The 18,574-nt window shown below is 44.7% G+C and overlaps 1 protein-coding gene across 13 annotated transcripts in view; it reads left to right on the top strand.

Moving 5' to 3' along the window:
- Positions 1 to 16,614, top strand: part of cnot1 (CCR4-NOT transcription complex, subunit 1) — a 32,755-nt gene extending 16,141 nt beyond the window's left edge. For 4 of the 13 annotated variants that reach the window (XM_080841544.1, XM_080841547.1, XM_080841538.1 and 1 more), the window contains exons 17-48: positions 260 to 413; positions 1,443 to 1,650; positions 2,088 to 2,192; positions 2,403 to 2,527; positions 2,673 to 2,959; positions 3,060 to 3,138; positions 3,295 to 3,537; positions 4,789 to 4,929; positions 5,048 to 5,227; positions 5,342 to 5,458; positions 5,744 to 5,932; positions 6,024 to 6,204; positions 6,447 to 6,661; positions 6,832 to 7,128; positions 7,230 to 7,370; positions 7,496 to 7,600; positions 7,939 to 8,058; positions 8,167 to 8,361; positions 9,022 to 9,164; positions 9,333 to 9,441; positions 10,025 to 10,194; positions 10,591 to 10,822; positions 10,946 to 11,194; positions 13,187 to 13,350; positions 13,449 to 13,566; positions 13,647 to 13,748; positions 13,872 to 14,045; positions 14,174 to 14,386; positions 14,558 to 14,738; positions 14,852 to 14,984; positions 15,099 to 15,233; positions 15,731 to 16,614. In XM_080841544.1, the coding sequence (XP_080697670.1) occupies positions 260 to 413; positions 1,443 to 1,650; positions 2,088 to 2,192; positions 2,403 to 2,527; positions 2,673 to 2,959; positions 3,060 to 3,138; positions 3,295 to 3,537; positions 4,789 to 4,929; positions 5,048 to 5,227; positions 5,342 to 5,458; positions 5,744 to 5,932; positions 6,024 to 6,204; positions 6,447 to 6,661; positions 6,832 to 7,128; positions 7,230 to 7,370; positions 7,496 to 7,600; positions 7,939 to 8,058; positions 8,167 to 8,361; positions 9,022 to 9,164; positions 9,333 to 9,441; positions 10,025 to 10,194; positions 10,591 to 10,822; positions 10,946 to 11,194; positions 13,187 to 13,350; positions 13,449 to 13,566; positions 13,647 to 13,748; positions 13,872 to 14,045; positions 14,174 to 14,386; positions 14,558 to 14,738; positions 14,852 to 14,984; positions 15,099 to 15,233; positions 15,731 to 15,809 (5,284 nt within the window). In that variant the 3' untranslated portion in view covers positions 15,810 to 16,614. The remainder of the gene's footprint in view (positions 1 to 259; positions 414 to 1,442; positions 1,651 to 2,087; positions 2,193 to 2,402; positions 2,528 to 2,672; positions 2,960 to 3,059; positions 3,139 to 3,294; positions 3,538 to 4,788; positions 4,930 to 5,047; positions 5,228 to 5,341; positions 5,459 to 5,743; positions 5,933 to 6,023; positions 6,205 to 6,446; positions 6,662 to 6,831; positions 7,129 to 7,229; positions 7,371 to 7,495; positions 7,601 to 7,938; positions 8,059 to 8,166; positions 8,362 to 9,021; positions 9,165 to 9,332; positions 9,442 to 10,024; positions 10,195 to 10,590; positions 10,823 to 10,945; positions 11,195 to 13,186; positions 13,351 to 13,448; positions 13,567 to 13,646; positions 13,749 to 13,871; positions 14,046 to 14,173; positions 14,387 to 14,557; positions 14,739 to 14,851; positions 14,985 to 15,098; positions 15,234 to 15,730) is intronic. The other 9 variants (XM_080841548.1, XM_080841546.1, XM_080841542.1 and 6 more) reach the window with 7 other exon arrangements.
- The last annotated feature ends 1,960 nt before the right edge of the window (positions 16,615 to 18,574 follow it).

Below are 18,574 nucleotides of genomic sequence, written 5' to 3'. Positions count from 1 at the left end.
GGGACGTTTGGTTACTAGTGACCAGCTTTCACCGCAAATGTTCTCATTAAAACATTTGAAGAGGTTAAGATTGCTACATGAGACGGTTTTGGCATGTTTTGTGTTGGTGGAATGCAGATGTCTCTGTATGCCCGCCATGTGCCATGTTTTGTTCCGCTGTATGTTCTACTTCCTCTACATTTCAACCTTCAGTGTCTGAAAGTAAAATCTGGTCCAAAGGAGTCATGTATTTACTATAGAGGTGCCATTCTCCTTACAGGAATGTATCACAGGAGCTCTCGGAGACCATCTTGACCATGGCGGCTAACTGTAGTAATGTAATGAACAAGGCACGCCAGCCTCCCCCTGGAGTGATGCCAAAGGGCCGCGCTCCAAGCACTCCCAGCAGTCTAGACGCCATCTCTCCAGTCCAGGTATGTGTGCTTCACTTGAGTTTTAGTCATTAATAAGAGCCAATTTGCCTCACCACTTTTGAATTGAGAGGACTTATGTTAGGTAGCCGTCTGCAGCAGACGGCTATAGTTATTATGGCTGGAAACCATCTATCTATAAATCCAGGAATCTCTGTGTGTCAGTCTGTCTAGGGCGTATCTCCCTGACGGTAGTTACGTTAGTTATGAGATTTCGCATGTCCATTTATGGTCTCTGTATACCTTTGAATCACACACATAATGTCAACTATATTTGTATTTCGGACCGTGTGTAAAAGCATTTCTTTGTGGATATGAGACGTGGATCATACATACAGTACATACATTCATTAAAATTAACCTACATTTGAGTCCAACTGCATGACCATTCTTACCCTACACTTACCCTTACAATAAAGAAGTGGTCCTATTTCAACCATAACTTCATTTTAAATAATTTCTTTCTTTATGACATTTAGTTTATAGTTTAGACAGCAACTTTGACATCTATATTCAACTGCATCCATACATAATCTCAAACTTTATTTGTTGGTATATCTCCAAAAAGGCTAACATTAAAACATTTCTTAATGAAAAGGAAACATGCATCACAATAATACTTCAGTGTAACCTGTATCTATGTGGAGTGCAAATATGTCTTGCTATTACACTACCCAACAGTTACACCTACGTCTGCTAACACTACAGAATGCATAATTCCTACGGGCACTGTACTAGTATTAAATAAGATCATTGGAAGTTTTCTTTTCATATGTTGTTGTTGTAATTATCACCTTATTATGTAGCCATCCAGCCAGCTAGTCATCTTGCATTGTAGCCTGTGTCCAGGGGAATGTTTTAGGTCCTGCCAACAAAGCCTTGTTCCTTATTTCCTATCAAGGGTTTTAGTCTTGGCTAGCTTTAGTGGTTTCCTAGTTCAACTCCGATGACTTACTTGATGTCTTGGTAGATAAGTACAGAATGGTTGTCTTTGTTCCCTTGCATTGCATTGTTGAGTCTGACCCCTCTTAGCCTCTGCAGATGGAATCGCTCTCCATGAACTCTCTGAGCCTGGGCACATCGGCCGCCTCCCACACCCCGAGCATGCAAGGCTTCCCCACCACACCGCTGGGCTCTGCGTTCAGCAACCCCCAGTCTCCAGCCAAGGCCTTTCCTCCTCTGTCCAACCCAAACCCTAGTGCCACTTTTGGAATAAGCAGTCTCTCCACACAGCTTCCAGGTATGTCATCCAGGACAACTATTCCCTATGTTTATGTTTAGACACTTTAACCTCACATCAACACTCAATATGCAGTAAATAGCATCTTGAATGATGTATAGTGATGTTTCATTTTTGCTGTATTTCTGTTTAAAAAGTGAAAAACTATACCTGCAATTCTCATGTAAATGATGGAATGTGCATGATACTCACATAAGCCCATGTGTCTACATAAGAATGGGCCAGCATCCGTCTCCAGATTAACTGAAGAAAGCGAATGTCTGACTGCCTCTAAAAATGACCAAGCCACATGCCTAGAAGTCAAATTGGTGAAAAATGACCCTTTGCTGTAACTTTGTGTTTTTTCTGTTGTGGTGTGCAAGCGGAAAGTGCTGTTGAGAAGACATTTAGGCAGTCTAGGTGTCTGATGTATGTGTCTGGTTCCATTCCCTGTGCAGCTCCACTGGGTATTGGGTCTGGGCTGGGGATGCCAGCGGTCACCAGTGACCCATTCGGCACCAGGAAGAGTACGCCTGGTCTGACCCCACCAACCTTTCAGCAGAGTAAGTGTCTTCTGTGTTTGGAGGAGCTGCATCTCTTCAACACTTATCCTGTGAAATTCTAAATATAGTTAATCTGCCAATTGGTCATTCAGATCATACTTTTAATGATTACCTGATTATAGGAGAAAACATGTGTTCTAGATCTATTTTAATGGATTTTCTGGGATAATTGAAGTATTTGATGATTTTTTTTTGTGTGTGTGTGCGCAGCTGACCTATCTCAGGTTTGGCCTGAGGCTAACCAGCACTTTAGTAAGGAGATTGATGATGAGGCCAACAGCTACTTCCAGCGCATCTATAACCATCCCCCACATCCCACCATGTCTGTTGATGAGGTGAGCCTTCTTGGAGGTCCATAGTTTGGATGAGAATGCTAGTCAAGTTTTCCGCACAGGAATGATGAGCACTCCTTGCAGGCTTCTCCCAGAGACACATACGTGAAGCCCACCTCACCTTATGTCTTCCCTGATTCATCCACAGGTGCTGGAGATGCTGCAGAGGTTCAAGGACTCCAGCATCAAGCGCGAGCGTGAAGTATTCAACTGTATGCTGAGGAACCTGTTTGAAGAATATCGCTTCTTCCCACAGTACCCAGACAAAGAGTTGCACATCACGGCCTGCCTGTTCGGAGGCATCATAGAGAAGGGCCTGGTCACATACATGGCTCTGGGGCTGGCACTGAGATATGTTCTGGAGGCCTTAAGGAAACCCTTTGGATCCAAAATGTATTACTTTGGGATTGCTGCACTAGATAGGTTTAAAAATAGGTAGGACTCCCCGACCTCCGTTGTATCTTTGACCAAATGGGTTTTAATTTACTGAGCTAACAAAAAAACTTGAGTTTTAATTGAATGGTTTCTCTCACAGGCTAAAGGATTATCCACAGTATTGCCAGCACTTGGCATCCATAGCCCATTTCCTTCAGTTCCCCCATCATTTACAAGAGGTAAACAGGTTTCTTGTATTTTGGCAATCGAAAGTTGCCTTTAGTCATTTTGCAGCTGTCTGCACATTTTCATCAGTCGTCCGCTCTTCCTGCGAGTGGGTTGTGGATCCTACTTCTAGATGAATAAGTCTGCCGTCATGTGTTTTCCATATCCGGTGTGTGCAGTATATCGAGTATGGCCAGCAGTCACGGGACCCCCCAGTGAAGATGCAGGGCTCCATCACCACACCAGGCAGCCTCGCGTTGGCCCAGGCTCAGGCCCAGTCCCAGGCTCCCAAAGTCCCCGGCCTGCCTATGCCGCTCAGCACCCTGGTCACCACTGCTACAACCACCACCACTGCTGCCAAAACCACAACCATCACCAGGCCCACTGCTGTCAACTTTAAGAAAGATGTGCCAGTGAGTATGAGTCAGAAGAGATGGGAATCAAACGCATGAGATGTATACGTATTACTGTGATTGTTTCAAACTGATGTAAAGTAACATCTTCACATCGGACATGTCTATTTGCAGCACACAGCTTTCTTTTTCTGTGCAATGCTTCTGTTTTTTTTAATGGCAAACAGGACCATCTAGCACGGATGGCTAGACAAGTGGTTGTTGGAATTAATACTATGGATGATAAGTGTGTGTAAAAATTTTCCTGTAAAAGGCTTTGCTTAAATTTCTCTGGCACAGGTAGGGGCTAAGGTAATTGTGACCGCTAATAACTACTTACTGGCCGAGAGTGAGGTCATGCAGGTAAATATCAGACAGAGGCCGTAAGGTATCGACCGAGCGATAGCGAGGTTGATGCTGCGGGGCCGAAGTCTGATATACCTGCATGACCGAACGGTCGAGGTTAGTAAGTTGTTTATTATATGGCATTTAAGCTCTTTTCATTTTGAAAATAAATGGTAATTGTAAATAGAAAACATGTCGTTTTGTTCAGCTCTCAAGTCTTCTCACGACACAGTGTTTCAGGTGTTGCCTAGCAAACAATGACTTGCTAACTTCAAGTTACAATGATCAATAGAAAACGGACAACAGGGCTCAGCTTAAATGGCTTTAATTTACAGTTAAACACAAGGTTTTCAAACTATAGTAGTCAAGTCTTCATCATCACTTTCAATAACACATTTTCGCTGCTTCTGAAGTCCTATAAAGTATTACCCGATATCAAAATGTTCGCGAATTCTTGAGTCTTTATTCTTCAACTCTCATCAACTGTCATGTTACCACGACGTTCAACTGGTTTCCTGTTCTCAGATCATTTCATAATAGGAGTCCACTCCTGATTCTATCAATACATGCTCATGGCTGTTGATATATCGCTAATTTCTAAGGATGTAATGTTTAGTACTTGGTACATGGTATCACTCATTTTTAAGATTGATGAGGTGTGCAATAAGAATACTTATCAGACCGCAGACCGGCTAGAACGTCAATGCGCGGCTGGCATGACTACCCATTAGCCAATCAGAATGTTCGTACTGTCGTTGCCATATAATATATATATGATATGATATTGGTAAACTGAGATATTGTTGCTGGATGTGATACAGGAACACAATCTTTCTGAAGAAATCACAAGTATGCATGATATTCAAATGAACAGTACTTGTGAACTGTCGCCTTCAATGACAATCTGTGTTTGTATTATTTTCCCAGCCCTCTATAAATACAACAAACATTGACACCCTGCTGGTAGCCACTGATCAAACGGAGAGGATTGTGGAGCCGCCTGAGAGTGTGCAAGAGAAAATCGCCTTCATCTTCAACAACCTTTCTCAATCCAACATGACCCAAAAGGTGCTTCTGCCATCTTTTCACACAGTTGCTGATATTTGTATGTTCACGTGACTTGTTTTTATTTTGTGTGTTTTGGATAGTTCTTTTAACTGCTTTGTTATCATTCCCTATGTAACAGGTTGAGGAGCTTAAGGAGACTGTAAAAGAGGAGTTCATGCCCTGGGTATCTCAGTACCTAGTCATGAAGCGTGTCAGCATTGAGCCAAATTTCCACAGCCTGTATTCTAACTTTCTGGATACACTGAAGAACCCAGAGTTTGTGAAGATGGTTCTGAATGAGACGTACCGGAACATCAAGGTTTGACACGTTGTTATTGATGATCCTTCATTTTTCTTTTGCGTGTGCCTGGAAAGGGAAGTTGAAATGGTCGTCATGGTCTATCATTACTTCAACCTTGCTTTTCTTTTTCAGGTCCTTCTTACCTCTGACAAGGCAGCTGCTAACTTTTCTGACCGCTCCCTGCTGAAGAACTTGGGGCACTGGCTGGGCATGATTACTCTGGCTAAAAACAAGCCCATCTTATACCAGGTGGGCAAGTCACACTAGCCTGTTGGTAGATGAAGAGCAAGGATCCCACTGTGTTGCCATAGACTGCACCAATACCACTTTTCAGATTTGCTCTGGTGGTTACAAAATAAAATATATGAAATTAAGTATATTAGGAGGCTATTTCCAACCGAAATTAAACCTTGAACTTACTGTGTAAACAGTGGTATCTGTGAATTTTCAGTAGTACGAGTGTGTGAGCACAGTGATGCTGGAGTAGTTGCATCCTAGAATGGGAGATGTAATATTTGACCATTTCTCCTTTAGGATCTGGAGTTGAAATCTCTGCTTCTTGAGGCCTATGTCAAAGGGCAGCAGGAGTTGCTGTATGTGGTACCATTTGTTGCCAAAGTCCTGGAGTCCAGCCTGCGCAGCGTGGTCTTCAGACCTCTGAATCCATGGACCATGGCCATCATGAATGTACTGGCAGAGCTGCATCAGGAACATGACTTAAAGGTTTTTACAGCTCTGATCTTTGCTCACATATGCCAGGTCTCCTTGTCACAGGACAGCTGATGCTCATCTGTGTGCTCTCTTCCCCCCTCAGTTGAACCTGAAGTTTGAGATTGAGGTTCTGTGTAAGAACCTGTCACTGGACATCAACGACCTGAAGCCAGGCAACCTGCTGAAGGACAAAGACACACTGAAGAACCTGGAGGAGCAGCTGTCTGCACCAAAGAAAGAGGTCAAGATGCCCCCTGAAGAGATGCTGCCGGTGGTCACTACAGGTACACGGCCATATCCAATGTGTCTATTGAGGCAGTCAGACCTGTTCAGAGTGTTAAGGAAAAGCGTATCTAAATATATTCATTTTTCCTTAGTGCGTATTTTTGGTCTCGTAAAAACAGCATATTTTTGGAGGGTCCTCTGTGATGTTTAATTTTACTTAGTAAACTCTTGTCATGGTTATTGCTCACATGTTTGTATGTATTAACCATTCTAGTGTTTTTGTGTTCTTCTGTGTGCGCAGACTCACTTCTGTTCACACCCGCTCCTTCAGCTCCTGTCACTACCGTCGCCTGCACAGCCACCGGCCCCCCCACCCCCCAGTTTAGCTATCATGACATCAATGTGTACGCCCTAGCAGGGCTGGCCCCGCACATAAACATCAACATCAATGTGAGCACCGATTCACTAACCAGTCAAGTCAATACAGCTATATCAACTTTAGTGTCAGGAGAGACAGTAAGGGTGGCATGATTTTGCAAATTTTGCACGAGAAATATTTTAAGTAGTAGTCATACCCACTCACTGTGACAAGAGTAAACATCCGTTTGTGTGTGTGTCTCTGTCTCTCTCTCTCTCTCTCTCTCTCTCTCTCTCTCTCTCTCTCTCTCTCTCTCTCTCTCTCTCAGATCCCCCTGTTGCAGGCCCACCCTCAGCTGAAGCAGTGCGTGAGGCAGTCAATTGAGCGTGCTGTCCAGGAGCTGGTTCACCCTGTGGTGGATCGCTCCATCAAGATCGCCATGACCACCTGTGAGCAGATCGTCAGGAAGGACTTTGCACTGGACTCAGAGGAGTCCCGCATGCGTGTGGCCGCCCATCACATGATGCGCAACCTGACCGCCGGCATGGCCATGATCACCTGCAGAGAGCCGCTTCTCATGAGCATCGCCACCAACCTCAAGAACAGCTTCGCTGCAGCACTTAGGGTGTGTTTTATACACACACACACACACACACACATGTGACACGGTTTTTGTGTTTTGCTTTCTGGGATGTTCTGTGTGCTTAACGGCTGTCTCCTCCCCAGGCTCCCACCCCCCAGCAGAGAGAGATGATGGAGGAGGCAGCCGCTCGCATTGCCCAGGACAACTGTGAGCTTGCCTGTTGCTTCATCCAGAAGACCGCTGTGGAGAAGGCTGGTCCTGAGATGGACAAGCGGCTGGCCACGGTGAGTGCTCCTGAGCCTTCCACAGCCACAGTATGAAAAAGTCTGACACGTTTGAAGTCATGTTGTTGTTGTTGTTGTTGTCAGGTTGTTGTCATGTTTCTCATATATCCTCTGTGCCTGATCAGGAGTTTGAGCTGAGGAAGCACGCCCGTCAGGAGGGCCGGCGTTACTGTGACCCTGTCGTCCTCACCTACCAGGCTGAGCGCATGCCTGAGCAGATCAGGCTGAAGGTGAGCACCATGCAGTCAACACAGAGCACTATTCACAACCGCGTGTCATTGCAAGAGCATGGTTTAAATCAGTGCTGTAATCAGCATGCCTGTTACATACCTTATTATTGTTTGACGTTTCACTAGGGTTGTTATCAGTTTACAATTACACTGTTAAAATCAAGCTAGAAGGCCACAAAAAAGCATGTGATTCAAAGCTGTTGCTGTAAAACAATTGGCAATTTCAGTTATAGTTTTTTTAAGGATATTCTCACGTTTCCATTCTTGCCACTGGGTTTTGAATCCTAACCAGTGCCCTACTGTAGGTTGTGACCTGAGTCTCTCTCTCTCTCTCTCAGGTGGGTGGTGTGGATCCAAAGCAGCTGGCTGTTTATGAGGAGTTTGCCCGAAATGTCCCCGGCTTCCTCCCCAGCAACGACCTGTCTCAGCCCACAGGATTCCTTGCTCAGCCAATGAAGGTAGCGGCTCCTATCCCTCCTTCACTCCAGGCAGAGATCATCAAACCCCTGATGGGTAGAGTTGTCTGGAAAGGGATACTAACTCTTGTCTGGTTTTGTGTTTTGCAGCAGCAAGCATGGGCCACTGATGATGTGGCTCAGATCTATGACAAGTGCATTGCAGATCTGGAGCAGCACCTGCACGCCATCCCCCCAGCCCTGGCCATGAACCCACAGACCCAGGCGCTGCGCAGTCTGCACGAGGCCGTGCTGCTCGCACGCAACTCCCGTGACGGCATCGCTGCGCTCGGCCTGCTCCAGAAGGTCAGCTTTTAGCTCTCAGACTTTATTTCAACTGCTCTACTGAAACTAAGTCTTACTTTGTAATTAAAGTTTCAAAGCTGTTTTAAAGCTGTTGTAAAGTATGCCTCTGACTCATCACACCCTTATTTGCCTCACATGAGGCGGATTGTGGAGCTGCAGTGCTGGCTAGGCCTAAGTGAGGGGAGGCCTGGTGTATAGGAGACGGCACGAGTGCTTAAGTCTTCTCTCTTGAACAAAAAGAACTGAAGAAACAACTGAGTTTGTATACTGGCAGCAGTCACAGGGAAGCCCTCATTCAGTGGTGAATCATAGTGTGTCGTTTAGCCTACATACAAGTCAGGTTTGTGATATGAATATGCTTTTGAAGTTTCATCAAAGTAAGTGCAAGAGATGGTTGAGGCTAGATTGTAAAGCAATCATCTTGTTGATCTTGACATCCAGATTCATTCATAACAAGTAAGGTGAACTGATCTTCCTTTCCATGTTTCTGTACGCAATGTGGCGTGGCTAGAAGTAATCAAGAAGGCCGTCCTCACTGAAGATGCCTGATTGGTAGCATTTCCTGTTGAATGCATCATGCCATTTAAAAGACTTGTCTTCCATTACGAGACTGGTGTATATTGTAAATTTGGCCCTCGTGGGGTTCGTGTGTCCCCTCAGGCCGTGGAGGGGCTGCTGGATGCCACCAGTGGAGCCGATCCGGACCTGCTTCTGCGCTACAGAGAATGCCACCTGTTGGTGCTCAAAGCCCTGCAGGATGGACGTGCCTACGGACCGCAGTGGTGTAACAAGCAAATCACCAGGTGTGCCATTTTTCATCGAGTCATATATCAGAACATATTTTTGGGTCATTTTATCTTTGAAAATGTGTGGGAACCCAGACTGCAGTCTTTGCAGTGTTGGAGTACGATGTGTTGTTCCTGCCCGAGGTCGGACTGTCTTAACTGCCTCTGTGACCCGACCGATTACAGATGCCTGATTGAGTGCCGTGACGAGTACAAGTACAACGTGGAGGCCGTGGAGCTGCTGATCAGAAACCACCTGGTCAACATGCAGCAGTATGACTTGCATCTGGCACAGGTAGGAAACACAAAGGAATCTGGGACCACAGCAAGTGCTGGTGATAGGGCTGAACGATTAATTGCATTTGCGATTAAATCGCGATATGGTAAAACGCGATTTTCTAACCGCAACGTCCGCGATTACAACGTGGTGTAAAAAAAAAGATGGAACATTTTGCACACACTGATTAAAGCAGCATAATGGATCAACTGCTAATCGCTAACGAGATGCTAGTGGCTCAAACTAGCGAAATCTCTGGAAATGTGCTTACTTTGACACTATGACCAACTAGTTAAAGGTCAACAACTGTCCTGACCCAGTCAAACATCAAGCAAGTGCAACAAAAGATGGCAATTAAGCAACTTAAGCAAGAATTTTTACACTAAATGTATCTAATATTGTGTTGGTAATATTTAAATCATTCAGTACGTTTTGTTGGAAAAAATAGAGGATAAAATGAAAAGAATTTTGGGGAAAAATGTTAGTCCAATTAGATTATTTTCCCAAATCGTTCAGCCCTAGCTGTTGGGGGATGTTGGGTGGCACAGAGCGTATGTGTTCATGTTGAAGACTAAGCATGTCTGCTGTGTGTGTGTCGTAGTCGATGGAGAATGGGCTGCACTACATGGCCGTGGCGTTTGCCATGCAGCTGGTGAAGTTGCTCCTTGTAGACGAGCGCAGTGTGAGCCACATCACAGAGGCTGATCTCTTCCACACCATCGAGACGCTGATGAGGACCAGTGCTCACTCCAGAGCCAATGCCCCAGAAGGGTGAGCACACACACCCTGCAGCTCTCCTCAGAGCACACTCACACACACACTTCACACCCTGCAGCTCTCAGCAGATACACACACACACACACACACACACACACACACACACACATACATGCATCAGACGAATAAGATTTACAAATGAACACACTCCACACCCAGGCACACAGACGGACACTTATATGCTCTCATGAGCAAGCACTACATTCAGAGGTTACTCAGTCCAGGTGTTATTAGAGGTTACTCTGTCCAGGTGTTATTAGAGGTTACTCTGTCCAGGTGTTATTAGAGGTTACTCTGTCCAGGTGTTATTAGAGGTTACTCTGTCCAGGTGTTATTAGAGGTTACTCTGTCCAGGTGTTATTAGAGGTTAAAGGGTGTTTTGTGTCCCAGGCTGCCCCAGCTGATGGATGTGGTCCGCTCCAACTACGAAGCCATGATTGATCGCGCTCACGGCGGACCCAACTTCATGATGCATTCTGGGATATCCCAGGCTTCTGAGTATGATGACCCTCCAGGCCTGCGCGAGAAGGCAGAGTACCTGCTGAGAGAGTGGGTGAACCTGTACCACTCTGCAGCTGCTGGACGGGACAGTACCAAAGCCTTCTCGGCTTTTGTGGGCCAGGTACAAAAGAATATTGTAGGGGTTAAAATAATAAATAATGAAAAAACAATAAATGTTTCAAGTATCAAGATGAGTGATGCTCATCAGAAGCCTGTTTCTCCCTGCGACCTCTTCCGTGCACAGATGCATCAGCAGGGCATTCTGAAGACGGATGACTTAATCACGCGCTTCTTCCGCCTCTGCACTGAGATGTGTGTGGAGATCAGCTACCGGGCACAGGCAGAGCAGCAGCACAACCCTGCTGCCAGTGCAGCCATCATCAGGGCCAAGTGCTACCACAACCTGGATGCCTTTGTGCGCCTCATCGCTCTACTGGTCAAACACTCAGGAGAGGCCACCAACACGGTCACAAAGATCAACCTGCTCAACAAGGTAAGGAAGAGACTCTTTAGACCTTTGAATGTTTGTATGTAGGTGGTGTGACATTTGTGCAGGGGAATAAGCATCCACTACATAGTAAAATCACCTTATAGTATTAACTGAAAAGAGGAATGAGAAGGAATCTGATGGTTTGAATGTGTTGAAAATTGTGGATCTTTCAAATAAACCCTGCAGAAGTTAAGAAAATGGGTTGGAATTAGTTATTCTAAAGTAGGGCTGCAACTATCGAATATTTTTGTAATCGAGTATTCTATCAAGAATTTCATCGATTAATCGAGTAATCGGATTAAAGTAATTTTGCGTTTTCAACAACGTCATGTCAATAGTGACTCGCATTATTAGCCGCCATGCTAACGTATCCGACCGACTAGCATCGCGCAGTTGCCGCGATCGCGTTATCAAAACCTCCAAAATGTCATCAAAGTAACTAACCCCATTGCATTCAAATTATAAACGTCTTGTGTTTATGTAACACTTAGTCATTGTTTTCTGAAGGATTAGCAGACAGATTGAGATAGATAGAACTAACGTGGATTAGTGACAATGGCGACCACGCTTGGTTTGTTTACCTTCGAAACTTCATGTGGTGTTTCCTCTTTACGTATCCCTAATTTCTGTGTCAATATAATTGCTGACACACGCACATTGAAAGATTCAATAAACTTGACTCACACGCATTATAGTGCTGTTTTGGGAGTAATGTTCGTGTGTGTTTCTGTGTGTGCTTGCTATGATAAATGCTGCTCACTGGTTTGCGTTGCAAACTTTAGACTGCTGCCATGGAAACACCATGCGAGCGTTATAGAGACAATGTAGGCTACCAGTACATTGGGTTTAGGGACAGTTGCAGCCTGAAATAATTTAGTTATAATAAGCAATTGGCTGTTATTCCTGACAAAAGAAAACATGTTTTAATCCAACACTTTAATTGGGTCAAAACTCAGCAGCTGTGTGTATGTGACCGCGCGTGCGGGAGGAGAGACGTGCATGACATGAGATCTTGGTGCATTTGTACTCGCTCTGCTACTTACTGTAACATCATGCCTAGCATCACTATGACTCATAGTATAGTCTACAAATAACCTCACACACCGTAAATTCAAACTTACGCTTGTGTCCATAGTATCTAGCAATCGTAAATCAGCTAGCGTCAACATTTACGTTACATTGAAGTGGCTCCGCATGGTGAACTGTTAACGTTAATGAGTTAAAGAACTGTATTTGCTGGTTCTAGGTTGCTTGGTTGTATTGCTTGGGCAGTGACTGTTAAAACACCCACGATTACCAAAGCAGTATTCTTTATCTCCATTTAATTCATCAATTTCCATTACATGACGATGCGTACGATCGTACAATATGTGTGTTCAATGAGAATAGCCTGGGCAAATCAGCACTGCACTGAATTACATGATAACAATTACACAACTAATATTAATAGAAAGTGGACACACTAGGCAACATGATATCATCCATAATACATTAAACATTCGAAATATAAACTTATAAGGATGAACCCATCCTTACTACATCGAATCAACATAAGAGCAGAACATAGCTAAATTTCCGCTTAGCCCGCTATCGCTACTACGTACCCTGCACTTCATGAAACTACGTACTATCATAAGGTAGGCACACAATGCCTAAAATAGTACTTCACCATACTGTGACAAATAAGTTTCGAGTGCTTACATCATTATTGTTCTACGTGTATGTGAATCTTGTGTGCTTAACTAAACTGGTCACTACCATACTGAAACCTAGACTGACGAAGCTGCTGTCTACAGAGACCGTAAATCTTTGAATGCGTGCGCGCGCGTCAATAATAAAAGTCCGTATGAAATGGTGACACCAGAGCATGATATGAACTAAACGAACCCCTCTAGGCAAAAAAAAATCCTAGATCATTTTTTGTAATCGAGTTACTCGAGTAACTCGAGTAATCGTTGCAGCCCTATTCTAAAGTTGCTGCTTGTCTGTTTGAAGGTGCTTGGCATTGTGGTCGGCGTTCTGATCCAGGATCATGATGTGAGACAGACGGAGTTCCAGCAGCTGCCTTACCACCGCATCTTTATCATGCTGTTGCTGGAGCTCAACGCCCCGGAGCACGTCCTGGAGACCATCAACTTCCAGACCCTCACTGCCTTCTGGTGAGCACCATACCGCACACACCATGCACACCACGCACCAGACAATGATTAGGGGGCATGTTTTTTAACTGCAAGTGTTTGTGTGCTTCGCTCCACAGCAATACTTTCCACATTTTGAGGCCTACCAAAGCCCCTGGCTTTGTCTATGCGTGGCTGGAGCTGATTTCTCACAGAATCTTCATCGCCAGGATGCTAGCACACACCCCACAACAGAAGGTAAGTTTCAAGCACAAGCTGCAATGCATTCCCAAGGTATAGATTCAACCCCTTCATAACGTGCACTTCATTTTTTTCAGGGTTGGCCCATGTATGCGCAGTTGCTCATAGACCTTTTCAAGTACCTGGCCCCCTTCTTGAGGAATGTCGAGCTAAACAAACCTATGCAAATCCTCTACAAGGTATTTTCCTCTAAATACTTGCTGTAATTGCTTAATATTTGCTCTATTACTGAGGAGTGGAAAGGAGTTCATTTCAGTGGTTCGCTGTGTTTAACCTGAAGCCATCCCTCTCTCCACCACTAGGGCACCCTCCGTGTGCTTCTGGTCCTGCTCCATGATTTCCCAGAGTTCCTGTGCGACTACCATTATGGCTTCTGTGATGTCATCCCTCCCAACTGCATCCAGTTGCGGAACCTGATCCTGAGTGCCTTCCCTCGCAACATGAGACTTCCAGACCCCTTCACACCCAACCTGAAGGTACGACCTGTACAGCTCAGCATCTGCTCATTTCAACACACTCTGTGTGCTCAGTTTAGTGCACATAACAATGATAGAGAGTTGTGGAGGAGTGGACTAACATTCTGAATTTCTTTTCTCCCCACTAGGTGGATATGTTAAGTGAAATCAATATTGCTCCACGCATCCTCACTAACTTTACTGGAGTGATGCCCTCCCAGTTTAAGAAGGATCTGGACTCTTACCTGAAGACTCGTTCTCCGGTCACCTTCCTGTCTGAGCTGCGCAGCAACCTGCAGGTAGGGGGCTCCACTCTGGGTCCCTGGAAGCACTTACAGCAAAGCGACACATCCTTAGACCAGGTACAAAAAAAAATAATGATATTCTTTGGGCAAATGTTGTTTGTTTGTGCTGTAGAAGTAGACTGTCTTGTTGGCGAGTGAATGTGTGGATGGATTGTTTGGAAGGATTAGTGTGTACACTTGCTTTTCTTGGGCATGCCTGAGCTGTTCCTTCTGTATCCCCTGGCACAGGTGTCCAATGAGCCTGGCAATCGCTACAATATTCAGCTGATCAATGCGCTGGTGCTGTATGTGGGCACTCAGGCCATCGCTCACATCCACAACAAGGGCAGCACTCCCTCTATGAGCACCATCACACATTCAGCGCACATGGACATCTTCCAGAACCTGGCTGTGGACCTGGACACTGAGGGTAAGACTCCCAGCTACGCGCACACACTATGTGTGTCCAGTAAGGTAATGTGCTAATGGATTGTAATCATGGGCCTCTGTCTCATCTGAACCCCCCTTTTCCTTCTCATCCAGGCCGCTATCTGTTCCTGAACGCGATAGCCAACCAGCTTCGTTACCCCAATAGCCACACACATTACTTCAGCTGCACCATGCTTTACTTGTTTGCCGAGGCTAACACAGAGGCCATTCAGGAGCAAATCACCAGGTAATGTGTGTGTGTGTGTGTGTGTGTGTGTGTGTGTTTGTGTGTGTGCCCGCCCGTGTGTGTGTGTGTGTCATGTCGAGTAAGCAGACATGATTATATTTGTGGTTTTTGCAGGGTCCTGCTGGAAAGGCTGATTGTGAACAGGCCACATCCTTGGGGATTGCTCATCACCTTCATTGAGCTCATCAAGAACCCGGCCTTTAAGTTCTGGAGCCACGACTTTGTCCACTGTGCTCCGGAGATTGAGAAGTAGGTGTCAATAGTAACGTCCTGACTTGGGCACACTGTGTGAGATTGAGGAGTCGTCGTGTAACTTCTGACCTTACCTCACTGTGAAAAATTGAGGCGTGCTTTCCAACATAGGACGTGAGCACACAGTTTTCCCCTTTCCACCAATGTGAACAAGATGCTAGTTCTGAGCTGGTGCTAGTGCCAGTGAGAGGAACCAGTTTGCTTTTCCATAAGCTAGAGCCTCCATACGACCTCATGACCTCACTGTATACGTCTCAGCTTTCCTTGCAATGTTAGTGCCATTGATGGTGGCTATGCTCGCTTGGATATTGGAAGCTGACCAACAGCCAGTTCTTTGGCCGTCGAAATGCAAAGAACTGGTTTGTGATTAGGCACTAGCTCTGAAGCAGCCTTTGGTGGAAAAGGGGTATGTGTGACATGAACAGTACGTTCTTCTAAAGAAGTGGAGCATGTGTCGCAGTCCTCTCCCCTAACTGTCTTTCATTTCTTTGCAGGTTGTTCCAGTCGGTGGCTCAGTGCTGTATGGGGCAGAAGCAAGCCCAGCAGGTGATGGAGGGCACAGGTGCCAGCTAGGCTGTAGAGCCACCATCTCTGAGGTCAAAGAGAACCAACCCCAACCCACTCACTCACTTGCACACTGATGCCCTCGTCATCACTGTCAGCACTGAATATTACTGGGACTTGTTTTCTTTTCTTCCCCCCATTAGATCAAAGTTTTGTTTTTTTGGTCAGAAAAAAATGAAAGTTTCTTTTATTTATGTCGCGATGACATGCTGTTAAATAAAGTTTTGAAGCTACATTGTAAATATTAAAAGGGACTACGAAAGATGATTTTGCCCAGGCCATCTGATAGACTGAGAGAAACTATTAGCATGCACAAATACACACAATATTGACTTTCTGACAGACCCCCAACCATTGATTTTAGTTTTTGCCTTCAAGACTGATTTATTTTTTCTTCTGAAACTGTATGGTGGTACTTTATGAAAAATCTGCCTATTTTCTGTTTGGTTTGTGTTGTTGGAGAGCAGGCAGTGTAGAGATGTCAACCGAGGTGGACGGGTGTGATTTTAGAGTGCTGGGTTGGGGTAAAGGTAGCACCGTTTTAAATGCGGCTCACAGGTTCTCCCTGGCTCGTGTAAAATTGTGGAATACTCAGAAATTTGATGGCAATTTAAATCTTGAATTTGTACAAAGATCTAAATTGCTGAACAAAAGGAGGACCAATACAGCCCATTTTGTAAGGATTTTGAATGTTTTGTAAATGTATTGGTCCGGGTGTTGTATTTTGTAGTACTTTCTAGTTGCCTTTAGTTCTTGCTACTTATTTCCTGTATGTATGCATTCTGTAGTTAACGCATTAAACACTTGAACTGCACAGCTGTCCTTAGTTTTTCTGTTGTAATTTTCAGTGATATGAAATTCAATTAAATCCTACTGCTTAATGTGAAATTGAACAGCATCAGTCATCTTGATCGATCTGATTGGAAGCTATATGCGCATGAGCATGGTGTCTGAGCTGCGTTGATCTCAACCTGACTGGTGGATAACTAGGATATCCGTTTGAGTGTCGCTTTGGTGTTCAGCAACAGTTGCATGTTGCATTTGGGTAGGGGGGTTTACTAAACGTTTGGGACTAATGATTGAAGTGCATGGTCATCATTACCGGAAGGATTGCAGCCCAAACCGAAGCTATTCTGTTGTAGCTCTTACAAGTTAAATAATCTCCTTGGTTTAGGTTACTTTGACTGGGGAGACACTGAATCAAGGATATTTCACGAAAATAGATATTTTACAAATGGCCAAAATATCAGTTTTGAAGGACTTTGTTATAAAACATACGGTTATAAAATACCAATAAAAACGTATGGGAGGCCAGCTCTTTTGTTGCTATTTTTAAAGGAACAATATGTAATATATTTACTGTACTTAATCATAGAATGACCATGATATTGTCAACAGAGATTAAGGAAATATGCCCAGTTGAAATACTGGCTTCTGCAACAACAAAGCTACAGCCAGTCTGTTCTCCTTTGTCTCATTTCCGTTCAGGAGTGGAACGTAGGTTTTTATTGTGACCTGTGTTATCCCGCCCACTGCCAGCTTCCCTTTTTGACACCCCCGGTTTGCCAGATATGAAACAAATTGGCAGGCAACAACACCCAGAACAAACAAACAGCGTGTTGCAGCCTTGGAAGCAAGCAAGCACTGGATCAACAGAGACGTTAGATTCAACCCACCTAAAAATCCTCGGAATCCATGACCAGAGATGTAGTAAAACAGGTAAATACTGCAGACGCTTAAGAGAACATTTAAGAGCCCAGAGGCATTTTCAGGTGGATGGCGAGTTGGCTAATTTTCCTCTGATTAATTGGCTAATCTCCAGCTAACTTAAACTAATGTATCTCAGCTACTTTTAAAGGGGAATTGTGTATGATTTAGTGGCACCTAGTGGTGGGGTTGCTGATATGCAACCAAGCAACTGAATACTCTTGGTTAACAAGAACCTACAGTGGCCGTCAAATGCCATGAACACACATGAGGCCCTCTGTAGGACCAGCGTCTTGTTTGATTAGTTATGTGCTACTGTAGAAATAGAGGACCCGCTCCTTATGTACATATGACGGGGTCATTCTAAGATCACAAAAACACAACTTTCATACACTAATGAAAACTATTAATTAAAACTACATTTCTGCCAATAAGTCACCCTAAATCTTTCATACTGTGCCCTTAACTGCCAGTAGTCAAACTAATTGAATAAACATTGATAGCCTTGAAAAAGTCCAACCATTTGACCAGGTGCAGTTGAGTGCTGCCACTTTGGTCTGGGGGCCATGTAAGCTTTAGGCCTCAGAACTTCACAAAGTACCCCAGGGAACCACCATGTATGCTCAGTGCCATGTGAACAAAATTCAGTAGTACACACTGCTTAGTGTGAAAAACATATGGGGCCCACAAACAGTAGTTAAATGTAGAGACTAGGAAGGCGTTCAGAATCAGAAGTGCATGACCTGCTCCAGGCCTGTGCTCACACTGGATGACTTAACAGTGTGGGTACTGAGTATTTCTGGAATTCCTATGCCAGGTGTTAAAAGGAATGGCCCTCACAAATTCATCAGACCCTCCTCAACCCAATTGAAAATGATTTTGGGGTCCTACACAGCCTATCTCCACCATGAAGCAACTCACTTCGAGGGTCACCATAGCGTTTCAATGCGGTTGGCGACCCTAACAGCCAAGCATTGCCTACATAGCCTATCATATTGACTTATGGTGGTTAACTTAACAGGGTGAGCTAGGATGGCAAATGCTTTTGACTAACAATTGTCGGGCAA

Source organism: Sprattus sprattus (assembly GCF_963457725.1).
Source record: "Sprattus sprattus genome assembly, chromosome: 7".
In the NCBI taxonomy this organism is placed as follows: Eukaryota; Metazoa; Chordata; class Actinopteri; order Clupeiformes; family Clupeidae; genus Sprattus; species Sprattus sprattus.
This window is presented reverse-complemented; position numbering and strand designations above follow the sequence as displayed.